Here is a 16,687-nt window from a genome sequence, read left to right as displayed (position 1 = left end):
GAGTCCTTTTACTCACTGATTTCACAGCATTATTGCCAATTATCAGCTCGTCAATAACTGTCAGAGGGTTGTGGGTCTTCATTTCACAGTCACACTTCTAACGATTCTCATTCAGTGTTGTTGTGAACAATCTATGAACTACAAATAAAGTCACAATTTAAATGTAACATAAAGTGAATTACAACCTGAATCACCTGTAAAATATCCTGAACATGGGAACGAGGATGTGTTCCAGCTTCTTCAATATCTTATATTGTGAGTATTTTTAAAGGTTATATATGAGATAATGAACATTATATTCTCTATATACAGAGTCACATGGTGACTCTCTCCCTCTGCCTGTGTTGTATCGCAGCCTCTCTGTGGTTTGTTTCCATAGCCGGTCCGCTCCGACTGAAACTGCTGTTTTTATCATCTACGTCGGTGAATTAAGGATTTATTTCCACCAAACCAGAGTTGGTGATTGTTGGAAACACTAACAGAGACGCTTTTAATGAGTTTTATTCTGTTTCTGTCCACTTTGAATGAAGTTAAGATGATCTGTGTCGTTGCTTTACTGGTGCGACATCCAGTGAATTTCATATATTTCGTACAACCTTTAACTAAAAAGCTATTTTAAAAAGCCATCTTGGGTTTTGGGGTTTGTTCATTAGACATTTTATAGGTGAAACAACTCAGTGATGTTTGGTAGACTAATGGATAATGAAAAGAATCATTAGTTTCAGCCCTGAACTCTCTTTTTCTTCACTATCAGGACTTTGTTGAGCACATGTTGCTGCCTGTGTTTGTGCGCTGAAGCTGCAGTCGGCAGTAAAACATCAGGAAATGTCGAGTGTGCGACTGCAGCCCTCCACATTTGTTTATGCAGTCCTCTCATATCATGCGGACACACACTCCTGAGGTGGCGGCGGTGGTGGGGGCTCCACGCCGTGTTTTTTTAAGGGATTAGGCTTAATAAGATGGCAGGCTGAATTTATGGAGCTAATATTTCACGGTGGGGTGATTCATGGAGGATTTGGTGCAACGAAGCAGCTTAATGGATGTTCAGAAAGACTTGCTTGACTTGTGCCCTGATGTGATTAGCCCCGTGGGACTACGGCTGCTTAATACACCACTGTGTGTGCGTGTTTGTGAGTGTTTGTGTACAAAGACGGGCCTGAGAAAAATGTACGAGTAAACAGGACACATGCACAAATCCCTCCTGTACTGGACTCTATGTATGGAACATGTATTTCTACTCCATATGGCCCAAACTGACAGCAACTCTTTTCACCTCGCATCACCTCATCGGTCTGGCAGCGACTGTCACTAATGAACCATCAATCAATCAATTCTCCTTCAGTCACAATATGACGACAATTAAATGAGTTAATCGCAAGTTCATCTGGAAACTTTGTAAAACACCTCGGTACCGCTGTCGTCCGACTGTCCTCTGTCTGTCTCTGAGGTTGTGTTCACTGGGAGGCTGCTGAGCCACGTTCTGTTGCACGCTATCAGCAGCTACATTAGCAGTTAGCCGTCAGAGAGAAAACCAGACAATATTCTCTCCATAAAACCTGATCCAGTTTCACCCAAATCTCTGATAAAGTTGTGTTTGTACAGTAATCAGTGAGCTCCGCTAGCTAGCCACGCTGTTAGCTTCTTCGCTCTGTGTGGCTAAAAGTTAAAGTTTGATTGACGAGTGAATGTCACGATATTATTGGTTGAAATCAGTTAGTTCATGCTGACGTAAGCACGCATCACATTTAGTTTTACAGGAAGACACAATGATTGGATTCTTGGAGTACAATAGACTGAGGATGTCTTCAATCTCTGCTGTCAAACGGTGGAAAGCTTTTTCCCTTCAGACCTCTCAAACTTACCATGAAACAACCTGAGCAGAGATCATCACTTTTAGGTTTTACTGTGCGCAGATCGTAGACAGTAATGAGCTCGGGTGTAGTTCATAAAATATAAAACATAAAAGGAAAAAACAATCATAATCATAACTTCTGTCTGTCTGAACTCAGGCAGTTTTATCTGCAGTGTTTTCTGATTGTCTGAATTCTATGGAAATATAGCAGTGGACTCAGGAAGAGGCCCAACCAGGGTCACAGTATCTATTAGAAAGATAAAGAATGACAACCGCCTCTTCGGCCCCGAGAAGATTGCTTCTGCCAACGTGTGTCAGCAAACGCACACACAGTGACACAGCCTCAGCTATGCACCGCCGCCGTCCTCTTCAGCTTTCTTTTGATGAATCTATCTGTATCTATCTGCATCAGCGCCGTCAGCCAGCAGGTCAATTTACTGCCTGGATCTCCTCGGGCCATAAAACACTGTGTTTTCTCTCCCCTGATGGAAAAGGTGAAGTGAGACAGCTGCCGGCTCACAGTCGGCCTGATTAAATTGTCACAGCTCTTCTCAAACTTTCCACTCCAGATTTAAAAGCTTTAAGCTTCGCTCAGAGAGGAGCAATATGAGCGGGAATTATTTATTTACTGAACCTGACTGCCAGAATACAGCGGGAGAGTCCTAAAAGCTCCCCCCGCAAAACCAAAAAAAACAGCAGTGATTCCTCAGGAGGAGAGGAGGGAGGAGAGGAGGGAGGAAAGGGGGGATAAGAGGACGAGTTCGCCCCCTGCTGGTGCTGAACAGACAAACAGCTGCTCTGTGAACCAGAGGACAGGCGGAAAGCATCACTGTACCTGAGAGCTTCATGGAAACACAACCAGCAGGTATTCTGGGTCACAAAACTACCAGGGCGGAGGTCATTTCCAGCCTTCAATCCAACTGCCTTATTATTACTTGTTTTATCAAATCAACTGAAGCTACAGCAAAGGTCAACGGTTGCAGGGAACTAGAAAAAGCTCCCTTTGCTAAGTCGTATCTATGGTTCATCCTATTTACTGGAACATTATGGGATGGTAATGACTCTTCCAGGTATTAGAAAGGACCTCAGGAGTTATTGTTTGTCAAAAAAAACTTTAGATTTTGATTGAAAAACATAGAAAATAATGATTTTTTCTTTGACAACTGACCATTGTACCAGCGCGACAATCGTGTCCATTATCAGGCATTAAGGTATGATGTGGAGGCCTTTAGGAGGAGGATAACTTAAGTTAAGCTGTTGGTATTACAGAAAGCATAAAGAACTGAACTCCAGGTACCAATATCAGTTCAGCGTAATATCATTCAGAAGAATGTTTTTCACTCAGCCGCCAAAAAACCAAACAGTTACACATCTTTCATGCACCAATCACACAGAACAATGTGCGCCACCTGCTGCTGTTTTGTCTTCTTGTGAAGCTCATATTGATTCATTGAGCCTTTCAGAGCATAAAAGAAAAACATCCTCAGGGGCACAAACTGTTTCTCAGGAGACTCAATTTGGTGGAAAATGAAACCGAACTGGAGGAATCTCTGCAGGATGCAATACAGAATCGTTACCTGCTCGATAATTCGCTTTAATCAGTCGGATCTGGACGGATGAACGGACACAAGGTGTATATTTATTAGCAGATTCAGGTGGATTTGAGGGGTGAATCAGGGTCTCTGGAGGATTATAACGAGCAGCGCTGTAATGAAGCTGTCTTGCATAATGCAACGTGCCTCCCTCTGCCGACCACCTGCTGCGTTCTCTCCGGCCTGCGCACAAACCTTCCACAAACACAAAAGACAACTCCTTCCTCTGTTTTACAACGCAGAGGTAAACACCCAGGGGGTTGCTGGGGAGGATTTTTCCATCGGTGGCGGGACTGAAGACGTGTTTCTGTCTCTGTGCTGTCACCTGGCTGCCTGCGTTGCCTGGAAATCTATTATTTACTGAGACAACGGAGCAGAATGTCACCAGGCTCCAGTACTTTACCTCCTGTGTTTACATGCTGGGAAACTTTCTACCTTTCCAACGGGGTTTCCAACTAAAGTAGTTCAATGATTTTGATGATTGACCAGAAAAGTACTTTACTGTCCTCCAAGTAGGCATTGATAAACCTTTATTGGTACTAGAGCTGCACAATTAATCCAAATATCACCAGATTTGCACTATGCAAATGTCACATCATCATGATTTTAATGGATTAAAAATAGTTTAAAATAGATGTTCCACCAGGAACTGATCATGTACAGTGGCCCAATAAACTGTGAAGCAGTTTGTTTTCAATGTTACTTGTTTCACTCTCAGAATCTGATCCACAGACCGATAGCATGTGGAGAGTCTAGAAGAGGCCTCACAGATGCTGCAGTCACAGCAGGTGAGATGTGAACATTTACTGGAGTCACAGTTCATGAAGCCAGCGGCCGGGCGCTGCGGCCGGAGGAACCGTGGGAAATGACTGGAGGTTAGAGAGCGCGGTAATGATGTGTTTCACCAGCGTCCTCTGTGTGAGTCACAGATCACACACCGCTCGGACCATAGTTCACCGGGACTGTGAGCGCCCGGAGTGTGACAGCTGAGCCTCAGAGAGACTGGAAAACGAGTTAGAAAAAGGACAGAGAGAGAGCTAAATCAATCAGACTCTACAGGCAGCAGGAGGAGAAGCAGAGCCATCCGTCAACTGCAAAACACACACACACACACACACACACACACACACACTAAAAGAGCTTCCTTTATCACCACACAGCCAGAACGGAGGAATTTACATCAGCATGGATGAAGAACTGCAGCACTCTTTTCCAAACAGCATCTATCCATTGAGAAACTGTCAGCAATAAAACTGCCATTAGGTTCAACGTAAGAGACCAGACTGCAGACACCACGGGAGGAAAATGGAGACAAACCTTTCTGTGGAAAATGTTTGTCTTCTTTACGGTGGCCATTTAAGGACAACTCAGCTAAAGTAGGAGAAACTATGGTGGTCGCAATAACCCGAAGGAGCCTTTCTAGAGCTGCTCTGGGCTCTGTGTTCAACATGGCGGACTCTGAATATTATATTCAGTTTCCCACTGGAGCTTTAAGAGTGTAGTTGTGTCTTCACAGCCAGTATGGACAGGAGCAATGGTTACTGTGGGAGAACTGGAACAGGAAACACTTGTAGTGGACAGGAGAGGAGATGTTTTCTCATTAGTGTCAAACCCAAAACAACTGAATATTGTCATTAAGAAACATCAGATCAATGCCATCAATGCCAATGTAATATAATGTCACTGCCCCACAGCTTTAACTACAAAGGTTCTTTAACATGAAATATTTGTTACCTCTGACCAGTGAAAAACATTTATGGTAGCATACAATCCAGCGCCGCACCATCAGTGTCAACAACCTGTAAAATATCTCAGGAGGGATCCTGCTCATTGAAACAATCTTCCTGATATTAACGGAGCTTTTTGGGATGTTTTTGCTTTCTTTTTCTCTTCTTTCTCTGTGTTTTTCAGCTGTATTTCTGCTACGTTACACTGGAATAAACACACAAAAATACGGTAGTATCCAAGATGTGATCGGATCATGAAGATCACAGACCGGGCTCTATCACAGATCCAGGTCCTTTTGGTCCAGTGAAATACGTTTTCTTGATTTTCATCAGTCAATATTGAAACTGGGTTCCTCATTGCCTTTCTTTTCCAGCGGCTAATGTTTGCACTGAAAATACGAATACTGAGTATAAAAGGTGGTTTATTGAACTTAACTTAAAATAGTGTAATTCATTTAGGAATTATGCAATTAATTACATTTTTTTAATGAATGTCTTGTACCCCTGGGGGCATATTGTGGAAACACTGTCCTATAATATACAATCTTACAATCTGCACATTATTCACTAAAAAGACGGGTCTGCACACATGCAGTGGATTCAGATCATTTTGCCGTATGAGTGAAGAATATATTCGGTATATCTGCTCCAAACTGTAACAGGTTCTTCCTCCTCGGCAATAACGGACACAGATGATGTAAGACAGATTTTGACCTTCAAAGACCCACAAAAATAGATCCGTCACATCCTCCTGAATCCCACTCAGTGCTCAATAAGGAACGCAGCAGTCGGCCTGTTTACTCAGACATCAGATGTATCAGTCCCGCCCACATCGCAGCCTCATCATTGATTCATCAGTGAGTGAGTGAGTCCACCACAGAGATCACACAGGACCCCGTTAACGTCCAGAACTACAGTCCCAAAACCAGCAATCACTTCCTGTCAAGTCCATTTCCTGCACACAGCTGCTCTTTCACTTCACGGTGACCAGGGCCGTGTTCAGAGGGGGGTTCTGGAGTGGCCTCCCCTTTATCCTCCCCTCTTCCTTCCCTCTTCCTCTCACACTGTGTTTCAGAGGCTGGAGCTTTAAGTAGTCACACTCTCTGGGCTCATAAATAAGTTATTTTCTAGTACAACCAGAAAACCCGACAGCTGATACAGCTACCAGCCCTCTGTGCTACACACAGTGTACTACACACAGATAATGAACCTGTTATAAAGAGATAGTGAATATAATATAATATAATATAATATATAATAATATAATAATATCCGGATCCTTTGGTGTATTCTGGTCTCCTGACTCAGAGCAGCACAAACACACGATGACGTCAAATTCTTCAGAGATGAACTTTTTTTTTTTTACTTATTTTTTCTTCTCTGGAGCCAAAAGTTGTGAATATGACAAAACAATCTTCTAATTTGAGCAGATTCATTGGTCCATCTGCAGTGCATTATGGGCCGTGTGTCAGCCTGTGACTCACTGCAGTGAGTGTGGAACTGGAGAGGTTCAATGAGCGCCGTTAGAGGACGGTTAAAGCACTCAACAACAGAGCAACAAAACAAACAAACAAACACAGACAGACGCAAACAAAGCCACGATGAGAGCTCGACCGCGGGGAACAATCGCTCGACCTTGGAGCAGCAAACGCTGTCACACAAGCACCAACAATACAGCGGCGTTCATTAAAGGACGACCGTCAACACGCACACAGAGCAGAGTTGTGTCCTTGTTGTTGTTGTTGTTGTTGTGATAATGTATAAAGTTTAGAGAGTGTGAACAGACTCACGTGGATGTTGCGGAGCTTCTTCCGTCCTCTCTCCAGCCGACTCAGCAGTCTCAGGTGTGGCAGCTCTCCGCCCGCCGGCTGCAGCAGGCGGTCGTCAACCGAAACCGTCTTCCTCAAGGCCGCCCGGTCGCTGGACCACGCCGCCCCGCCTCCCTCAGCCAGGGGGAGGCTCCTCGCACCTCCTGCTGCTGCTGCCGGGCTCCCCCCCGACACCGGAGACACATCAGGTGACCAGAAGTCGCGCTGCACCGAACCTGGACGAGAGCAACCAGAGACGCCCTGATGTTACTGTACACCACACACACACACACACTCTGTAACACACACACACACACGTTACAGAGTGTGTGTGTGTTTGTTGTGTGTGTGTGTGTGTGTGTGTGTGTGTGTGTGTGATCAGGTGTCAGACTACCTGAGCTGCTGCATTAAATCTACATGAGGAGATAAACAGTGTGTTCATCCTGTTTGAGTCTTCAGGGTCTAAATGAATACGTTAGTTACAGAGTTTGTTTGTTTTCAGACTATTGGCGCTAATATGTGTTTTTCTGGCAGATTTTATTTGTACAGTTTAGATTATATAACATTATATTACTTTAATGTTGCTGTATATAAACAACATTAATAAATAATAAAACCATCTCCGGTTCCAAAACCTCCACAGACAGAGAGCACGATCCACTGACTGTACATTTAACTAACATATATACATTATATGTGCATATAATGTATATAATGACTGTTGGTGGTGATGCAGCAATATTGCAAAATAAAATAAAAACTGGTGTTTTCTGCTGGAAAGAAACATTTTGACACATCAAGTTTGAAAAATTTTATCTGAGCCGACTTTCACTGATTGAACCTCATCTGTCAAACAGACAGGCAGGCAGGCAGACAGACAGACAGGTAGACAGACAAACAGGCAGACAGACAAACAGACAGACAGACAGACAGCTGTCGAACTGTTGTAACTGCAATAAAACAGTATTGAACTTAGATGGAAATATTAATAAAATTACATTAATATTCTGTGAATTTACATGTTTAATATAAAATAATGTGATTTTTCACATTATTTTATATTAAACATGGTCAACTTATTATTTTTTTACAAAAAAAGATTAAAATGCATTTACTCACATATAATGTTTTCAGATATTTAATGTATTAAACTGTCATGTTTAATACTGTTAATAATTGATAAAATGATGTTAAATTAGTGACATTAACAGTAAAAGTATTAGTTGTGTAATTTTAATGTATTAGTTAGTTAACTGACAGATATGTTGTATAATGATGGACGTTGAATAAATGTTGTTTACCAGTGTATAAGCATTGGTAAACTGTCCAAATACAGTTGTTATCAGTCTAAACAGCAATAATTACTGTAATCTCACAGATAATGACTTTATTACACTTCTATAACTTTTAACATTAAAATGGGAATTATTATTTTTCAATCACAATTTTAATTTGAACTACAAAAAACTAATAAAATCCAAATAATGAGACATTAACGACATGTGGAGATGTGTAGGCAGCACTGAGGTTGAATCCTATAAAAGTTTGAATTATTGTATGCAGACGGTGCTTTTATTGTGAAGGACACAGAGGTTTCCTATTCCTGAGCAGGGTCACGGTACCGGGGGAGGGAGGAGGTGAAATATTACTCTATTACTCACCTATTACCTACTATTACAGCTTTATATGGTTATATGAATTGAGTGTGTTTATCACTCACGGTGCAGTAACACTGTTATGATCCAGACACACTCACAGCTTTTAGAATCAGACAGAAAACAGGTGGCGTTGTTCGTTATTGTGTGTAAGCATGCTGATTATCAGTTGTATTGAACGTATTACTGTAAGTTCACTGAGTGTGTTTGGGGTTGACTCTTCCTCACTCAGCTGGAGTCATGGCGCCCTCTGGTGGAGGCACTGTGACTGTCCCACTCTCTACAGTAACTTCCTGCTCAGTTTTCTCTGGAGGCAACACAAACTGTTCGTTCAGCAGCGTTTCTTTGTGATGATCTTCCTCTTAACAACACGCTCGTCTTCGCTTTAGTAACACTGAAGAAGGGCGACGCTCTGAGCCAACATGTGTGACGCAGCTCAGAGACCCGAGGTCAAACCCTCGTCATGGGAAGCTGACAGTATGTTTGGTATTCAGGCAGAAGACAACAGTAATAATCCCATCAACACAATATACAGAGTCACTAACTCAGGATCCTCGAGAGGCTTTAAACGCCTCGAGGGAACAAAAACATCTGAAGAACGAGACGCAGCTCAGAGTCTCCACCAAAGGAAGATACGAGTCTGTTACTGATTCCAACTGGTTTACTATGAACTAACCCAGAGTCTGAATCCAGACTGTATACAGATCGCCATCATTTGGATCTGATTATTGACAGTGAAGCACAGAAACAGATGATTATTTTGGGCTCAAACTGCTGCAGTGACACAGATTAAAGGGACAATATTAACTTCTGTTACTCGAGTAAACACACAAATGATCCAGTGAACTGAAGGAAAGAACAGAAATACATATTTCATCTCCTTAAAACGCTGATTCTTTAGTGTTTTCCCTCCGTTGCACTCTTCCAACTGACTATTTTAAACAACAAAGATGGAGCCTGAGCTGTAATCTGACAGGAAGCTCATTATCATTCTCCAGAAGGGTGGAGCTAAAGGACGAGCTCGCTCTCACAGGAAGCTGCTCGGCATAAACAACGTTCTGTGTGTGTGTTATAAACATTCCTGACGGCACGTCCACAACTTCACACTGATCCCAAACTCAGTCGGTCGGCTTCCTGTTTGTATCCACCAACACAAACCTGTTGACCCCTGCTGAGCGCTCTTATCATCGCCCACCCGTCGGTTTCATACCACCGGACACTGCGCTTTAACAACCTGTGGGGGTTCTAGGGTCTGCGCTGTGTTTCCACTGGACACTGCGCTTTAACAACCTGTGGGGGTTCTAGGGTCTGCGCTGTGTTTCCACTGGACACTGCGCTTTAACAACCTGTGAGGGTTCTAGGGTCTGCGCTGTGTTTCCACTGGACACTGCGCTTTAACAACCTGTGGGGGTTCTAGGGTCTGCGCTGTGTTTCCACTGGACACTGCGCTTTAACAACCTGTGGGGGTTCTAGGGTCTGCGCTGTGTTTCCACTGGACACTGCGCTTTAACAACCTGTGGGGGTTCTAGGGTCTGCGCTGTGTTTCCACTGGGTTCACAAACCAGAACGTTGTGGATGAACTTCTGAAGGAGACAGAGAGCGGATCAGAGAGGAACCAGCTCTCCTCCAGGACTGATAGTGACTGACAGCGACTGACAGCGACTGACAGCGACTGACAGGGACTGACAGCGACTGACAGGGACTGACAGCGACTGACAGCGACTGACAGGGACTGACAGCGACTGACAGCGACTGACAGGGACTGACAGGGACTGACAGCGACTGACAGGGACTGACAGGGACTGACAGGGACTGACAGCGACTGACAGGGACTGACAGGGACTGACAGGGACTGACAGGGACTGACAGCGACTGACAGCGACTGACAGCGACTGACAGGGACTGACAGCGACTGACAGGGACTGACAGGGACTGACAGGGACTGACAGGGACTGACAGGGACAGCACACAGTTAGGCTGTGGGGGTTGGATACGTGTTCAGGTCCATTATTTAAACTAACACCAACCCCACTGTGAAATACTTATTATTGATATACTATTGGGTAGTTTTTACTGATGTGAAGATTTACTGATACGAGTTATAGTATATATATAGATACGACCACATCAGTACCCCCTGAAGTGGTGAATTGGTGAAGAATGAAAGTCGGACAGACTGATGGTGACACCTGTCAAGGAGTCTGTGTACGATAACTCAGCTTGCACGAGCAACAACACGAGAGATATTAAAACACTTTCCAGACACAACTGAGCTACAAATACACATTAAATGTACGAACTGTATCAGATCGACACATCCGAGACAACCGAGAGAACCTTAATCTGGATCCAGATTGAACTCCTGAGCAGTGCTGCTGTCTTCATGAAGGTTATAATGTTCAGTGTTTGTGTTTCAAACTGAGATTGAAGTTCATGTTGGAGGCTGCAGTTGGAGGTGTTTCTAATATTTTGTCCACCCTAATTTACATAAATCACGTAGATAAATCAAAGTGCTGGTTTGTGATTGGCTGATCTCACCTGCAGAGTTCCAGTGGAGTCCTCCAGGACTGGCAGCGAGCCGCCGCCGCTTCCTGATGCTGACCCCGCTGTGGGAGGCGGAGGCGACAGGGGTGGAGGAGAGGATGGGGAGGAGGGACGTGGCGAGGAACGGCAACTCCTTCCCCAGGGCCGGGGTGAGGAAGGTGGACTCTCTCTCCGATGACCTGCAGGGAAGAACAGGAAAGCTCCAGAGTAAGGATTAAAGGGTCTTTTATGGCTGCGGTCTCTAAAGCAGGGTTCCAACTCGTTTCAAGATATCACTTTCCAGGACCTTCCAGGACCTTCCAGGACCTTCATCATCACCGACTGACGATATATTGGCGTTAAGAGTGTGTGAATATATCGGCAATCTGTGATTGTTGGTGGCCATTTCAACATTTTACCCAACACAGATTCCTCCATCTCAATACAGACAGTTTCTGGCTCCAGGTGTTTCCAGGTTTTCCAGGACTTGTGGAAACTTTCAATACCAGCAGAAATACTTCTTCAGCTACTCTTTCAGTTTTTATGTTCTAGTTTAATAATAAACCGGATACTGGGAACCAAGTTCACAGTACAACAGACGCAGCGTGTACAGACGGACGGCGTACAGACGGACGGCGAACAGACGGACGGCGTACAGACGGACGGCGAACAGACGGACGGCGTACAGACGGACGGCGTACCTGGCCTCTGAGACGACGTAGCTGCGGCTCCGCCATGACCTTCTGGCTCGGCAGCTTCCCTTGTTTTTCCCCCGTGAGACGAAATCCAACAGTTGAGACCAACTCAACATCTACGACCGCCGCGCTTCACCGCATCACGTTCAAAAGACGACGTGCGTTTGAATCCGCCACAGCCGCCAGTGAGTTTGGGAGAGTTTGTCTGAAGGTTGTCAGCATCCAAATCAGGAAACATAATCACACAGTGGAGAGGAGGTCCACAGCTGAGGGAACAGGGCCAATGCTCAACAGGGGTGTTACCTTACCTCACTGTGAGAGAGTGTGTGTGTGTGTGTGTGTGTGTGTGTGTGTGTGTGTGTGTGTGTGTGTGTGTGTGTGTGTGTGGTCAACAGTCAAGTGCTTCAGATATCAGAGTTGATCAGTCAAGAGGTCTTTGTGTCAAATGAAAGGAAACCTTCGGGGCGGGGGGGGACAGTGGGACATCCAATATCCAGATCTGACTGCTGTATGGATGCTCATTTAAAAACAACCTGCAGTCAGAATCACATTTATCGGCAGATATCCGAACTATTGCAGATATATCTGTATTTTAGCGTATGTGCTATCAGATGAGCGCTGATATGAAAACAGAATACTGAAGCTAAATATTCTCTAATAAAGTTATTTCTTTACCTTTATCTTATATTCTTCCACAAACATTCACTATTTTGCCATTTGGTGAATGTTTTAGGGATGTTTCCTGGCAACTAATTTCACCGTCGATTGAGCCGATCATTTAAGTTTAGAGCGTTTAAACAGTCGAACAGAAGGAAACACACAGCCAGGCTTCACTCTGTATCCTGTTACATGTATTTCATTAGTTTGTTCATTATCAGATTTAAATGTCAGTAAAGGTGTTGGGATACAACATACAGACAACGCCGCTGTACAAGTCTGGGATTTTATATGTTTAATGTAAAATAATGTGAAAAATATGTAACTAATAATCATAAAATGACTGATTTAAAGAAAATGCACTTAAAGAGTCCAAATGTTTCAGATAAAAATAATAACAATCCAATAATAACAGTACTCTGCTGTAAATGTAAGCCTGATTATTGTATTATAGCAGAGTTCACCTGGATTTATACATCATTGTTTTACGCTGTAAATATCTTTCACACCACCATTTGTTTACAGTGTTTACTCCTTTTCTACTCTAAAATCACCGATATTGGTGCTTTAGGTTCCCGCTACCTCATAATGACTTCCTTATATCAGCAGTGTGTTTCCCCCCACATCTGTAAACAGTGTTTCCCCTCAGGCTTATCTCCCCCTACATTACTGCCATCACCATGGAGCCAGACAAATACTTCATGAGGAGCAACGTTTCTGCTGGCTGAAGGAGGAGGAGGAGGAGGAGGAGGAGGAGGAGGAGGAGATTACTGAGCTGATTACAGAGCCCATTTTTAGGTACCGGGTGCAGCTGAGCTTTAGTCTCTCTGCTGAAACAGAATTAAAAATAGACGTCTGTCGCCCGTCCTATAAAACATCAAAGTCTACAAACAGGTGACCTTTGACCTCCTACCTGAGTGGTGTGTCGGCCTCCCCCGGCTCGCTGCAGGTGGAGCGGCGGGAGGAGGAGGAGGAGATCGGCGGGGAGGAGTGGTTGGATGCGTGAGAGCAGGAGGAGTTGGAGGAGTCGGAGGAGGTGCGGGTGGAGTCCAGCGTGGTCCTGGACAGCAGCAGCGAGGACGGCATGCACAGCCATGTCTCCAGGTCGGAGAACTTGGAGTAGCTCAGCATCTCCAGAACGCTGCGGGAGGAGACACATTCAGAGGTCAGAGGTCATGACAACCCAGATAAGCCCAGAATCAACCCGTTAAAGCTTCTATAAGTAAAGCTGATCAATACACTGATCAATAATCTGACATCTGGCCTCAAAATCCAAACTCAGCAGGTGTTTGATGTTCGATCCCTCTGACGTCGGGATGCAGCTCTTCCATCATAATTCTATAACTGACTGTAAATTAAATAACATAATCAATCTTATTGATCACTAATACATCAGTGATTATTGGAGTCGGGTACCTCTCCTCTCCCGCTCCGGGGAGCTCATCTTTCTCGTCTGCAGTCTGGAAGACGCAGGACGTCCTGGAGTCTCGCGATGACAGCAAAACACAGGAGTTATCAGAGTCCACGGACATCTTCAGCCATATCTGAGGAGAGACAGACAGGTCAGCTGACAGACAGACAGACAGCATCTTCAGCCATATCTGAGGAGAGACAGACAGGTCAGCTGACAGACAGACAGACAGACAGACAGACAGACAGCATCTTCAGCCAAATCTGAGGAGAGACAGACAGACAGACAGCATCTTCAGCCATATCTGAGGAGAGACAGACAGGTCAGCTGACAGACAGACACCATCTTCAGCCATATCTGAGGAGAGACAGACAGGTTAGCTGACAGACAGACACCATCTTCAGCCATATCTGAGGAGAGACAGACAGGTCAGCTGACAGACAGACAGACAGCATCTTCAGCCATATCTGAGGAGAGACAGACAGGTCAGCTGACAGTCAGACACCATCTTCAGCCATATCTGAGGAGAGACAGACAGGTCAGCTGACAGACAGACACCATCTTCAGCCATATCTGAGGAGAGACAGCCAGGTCAGCTGACAGACAGACAGACAGCATCTTCAGCCATATCTGAGGAGAGACAGACAGGTCAGCTGACAGTCAGACACCATCTTCAGCCATATCTGAGGAGAGACAGACAGGTCAGCTGACAGACAGACAGACAGCATCTTCAGCCATATCTGAGGAGAGACAGACAGGTCAGCTGACAGACAGACAGACAGACAGCATCTTCAGACATATCTGAGGAGAGACAGACAGGTTAGCTGACAGACAGACAGACAGACACCATCTTCAGACATATCTGAGGAGAGACAGACAGGTCAGCTGAAAGACAGACAGCATCTTCCATCTGTTATAAGCTTGTTAATTAATTTACTGCTAACTGGTAACACGTGTTGTTATTTAGTTTCTTGGTTGGTTGGTTAGTTAGTTAGTTAGTTAGTTAGTTAGTTGGTTGGTTGGTTGGTTGGTTGGTTGGTTAGTTAGTTAGTTAGTTAGTTAGTTAGTTAGTTAGTTAGTTAGTTAGTTGGTTGGTTGGTTGGTTGGTTGGTTGGTTAGTTAGTTAGTTAGTTAGTTAGTTGGTTAGTTAGTAGCTGATATTTGTTAACTAGTTGGTACCGTTGGCTTGTTAGTTAACTGGTTTGCCGGACATTGACTCGTCAGTTATTTCTTGGCAACCTGGTTTAGCTTGTTAGTTAGGCTAGTTAGCTAGTTAGCATTAGTTATTAACACATTAGCTGGTTAGCTCCTGTAAAAAAAGATAGCTTGTTAGTAAAGCTGGTGGCTAGTTGTGAACATTAATGTATTAGTTGTTAACTAGCTGTTAACATTGGCTTATTAATGGTTGATTAATATCTAAACTAGCTCCTTATATCAACTTGTTAGCTCTTGTTAAATAAGTTAATATAGTTTTTGGCTAGTTCCTAGCATTAATTTCTTAGTTAACCGTAGGTTGTACATTTAGCTAGTTAGCTGGTAACTAGGCAGCGGGTCCGTTGCCATGGTGAAACGGTTACTTCGCTGTGTCTCGCGCACTCATTGAGAGTGGCGGTTAAACTGTCACCGGGACACTAACGGTCGCTGTCGGTGGTTGAGGCAGTCATTAAGCTGCCGGTTGGGTTCATTAACCGGACGGTGGCCGGTGGAGGACAGATTGTCACCGGGACACTAACGGTCGCTGTCGGTGGTTGAGGCAGTCATTAAGCTGCCGGTTGGGTTCATTAACCGGACGGTGGCCGGTGGAGGACAGATGGCGCTAACGGGAGACCACACGTGGCTACTGTTGTGGTCAGTCCGCCCGGTGACGCTCATTAAAGCAGCACGCTGGTACCGACACACCGGTCCGTTTAACGCCCCTAAAACCTCCTCAAACCAGAACCCGTCCAGTCAGCTGTCCTCCAGCTCCAGAACCGACCGACCGACTGCAGCAAAGTGTCCGTTAATCCGCCTCCTAACGGCCGCGGAGAGGCGACAGAAGCAGCCGGGAACCGAGCACTACTTTACCGTCTCTGAGTCCTCCTTCTTCCGCAGGAACAATGTCGGTCCTTCGGTTCCCGGCGCAGGGACATCAGACTGGGCTCCCGCCTGGTAACGTGTCTTTGTCCTGCTCCGTGTAAAACATCCCAAAATACAGCGGGGCTGCAGGCCGGAGCGGGCTCAGGTTTCACTGCGGTTCACCCACCGCACTGACGCCCAGTCCCACAGCTGGGAGGGCCGAGCCTCGGTCCCGGGCGGACTCACACACACTCAGCAGCAATTAACCGGGGGGGGGGGGTGTCTGTGAAGTTATTATAATGAGAGAGTTTATCAAAATAATGACTTAGATTATTATATAGATTATATATTCATATTATAATATATTATATACAGTTACAGTAAAATTCTTAAAAGTAGTTAAAAGTACAATGAAAATGAAGTTTTACTGTCATCCGTCTCCAGTTGAAGGAGGAAATACAGAATATAAAGGAAGGAAGGAAACATGGAAAGGAAGACGGATCGGAAGGAGGAAAGAAATAATGGAAAGTGATCCAAAGAAAGATAAGAGAGATGGATTAAAGGGAGATAAATGGTGAAAGAAAGAAGGAAGGAAACATGAGATTGGGGGGAGAAGGGTGGAGGAAAATTTAAAAAGGAAGGAAAGAAAGGAAGAGGGAAAAATGTGAGGAATGATAGAAGGAATGGGGAAGGAAAACATTGGGAAAGTGAT

At 44.7% G+C, this 16,687-nt stretch overlaps 1 protein-coding gene and 1 long non-coding RNA gene across 7 annotated transcripts in view; one reads left to right on the top strand and one right to left on the bottom strand.

Moving 5' to 3' along the window:
• ankfn1 (ankyrin repeat and fibronectin type III domain containing 1) overlaps positions 1–16,207 on the bottom strand; it is an 84,344-nt gene extending 68,137 nt beyond the window's left edge. For 4 of the 6 annotated variants that reach the window (XM_051418211.1, XM_051418212.1, XM_051418214.1 and 1 more), the window contains exons 1-4: positions 13,926–14,205; positions 13,423–13,650; positions 11,173–11,357; positions 6,962–7,215 (exon numbers count right to left, since the gene is read on the bottom strand). In XM_051418211.1, coding sequence (XP_051274171.1) covers positions 6,962–7,215; positions 11,173–11,357; positions 13,423–13,650; positions 13,926–14,098 — 840 coding nt within the window. In that variant the 5' untranslated portion in view covers positions 14,099–14,205. Of the gene's footprint in view, positions 1–6,961; positions 7,216–11,172; positions 11,358–11,858; positions 12,254–13,422; positions 13,651–13,925; positions 14,206–15,984 lie in introns of those variants that run through there. The other 2 variants (XM_051418213.1, XM_051418216.1) reach the window with 2 other exon arrangements.
• LOC127373597 (uncharacterized) lies at positions 14,332–15,183 on the top strand. Its single transcript, XR_007886924.1, has 3 exons — positions 14,332–14,458; positions 14,512–14,678; positions 14,740–15,183. It is a non-coding gene; the product is annotated as an uncharacterized LOC127373597 (long non-coding RNA).
• Positions 16,208–16,687: the final 480 nt, after the last annotated feature.

The sequence above is a fragment of the Dicentrarchus labrax genome, unplaced genomic scaffold, assembly GCF_905237075.1.
Source record: "Dicentrarchus labrax unplaced genomic scaffold, dlabrax2021, whole genome shotgun sequence".
Lineage (NCBI taxonomy): Eukaryota > Metazoa > Chordata > Actinopteri > Moronidae > Dicentrarchus > Dicentrarchus labrax.
The sequence above is the reverse complement of the archived record's forward strand: the minus strand, read 5'-3'. Positions and strand labels throughout refer to the sequence as shown.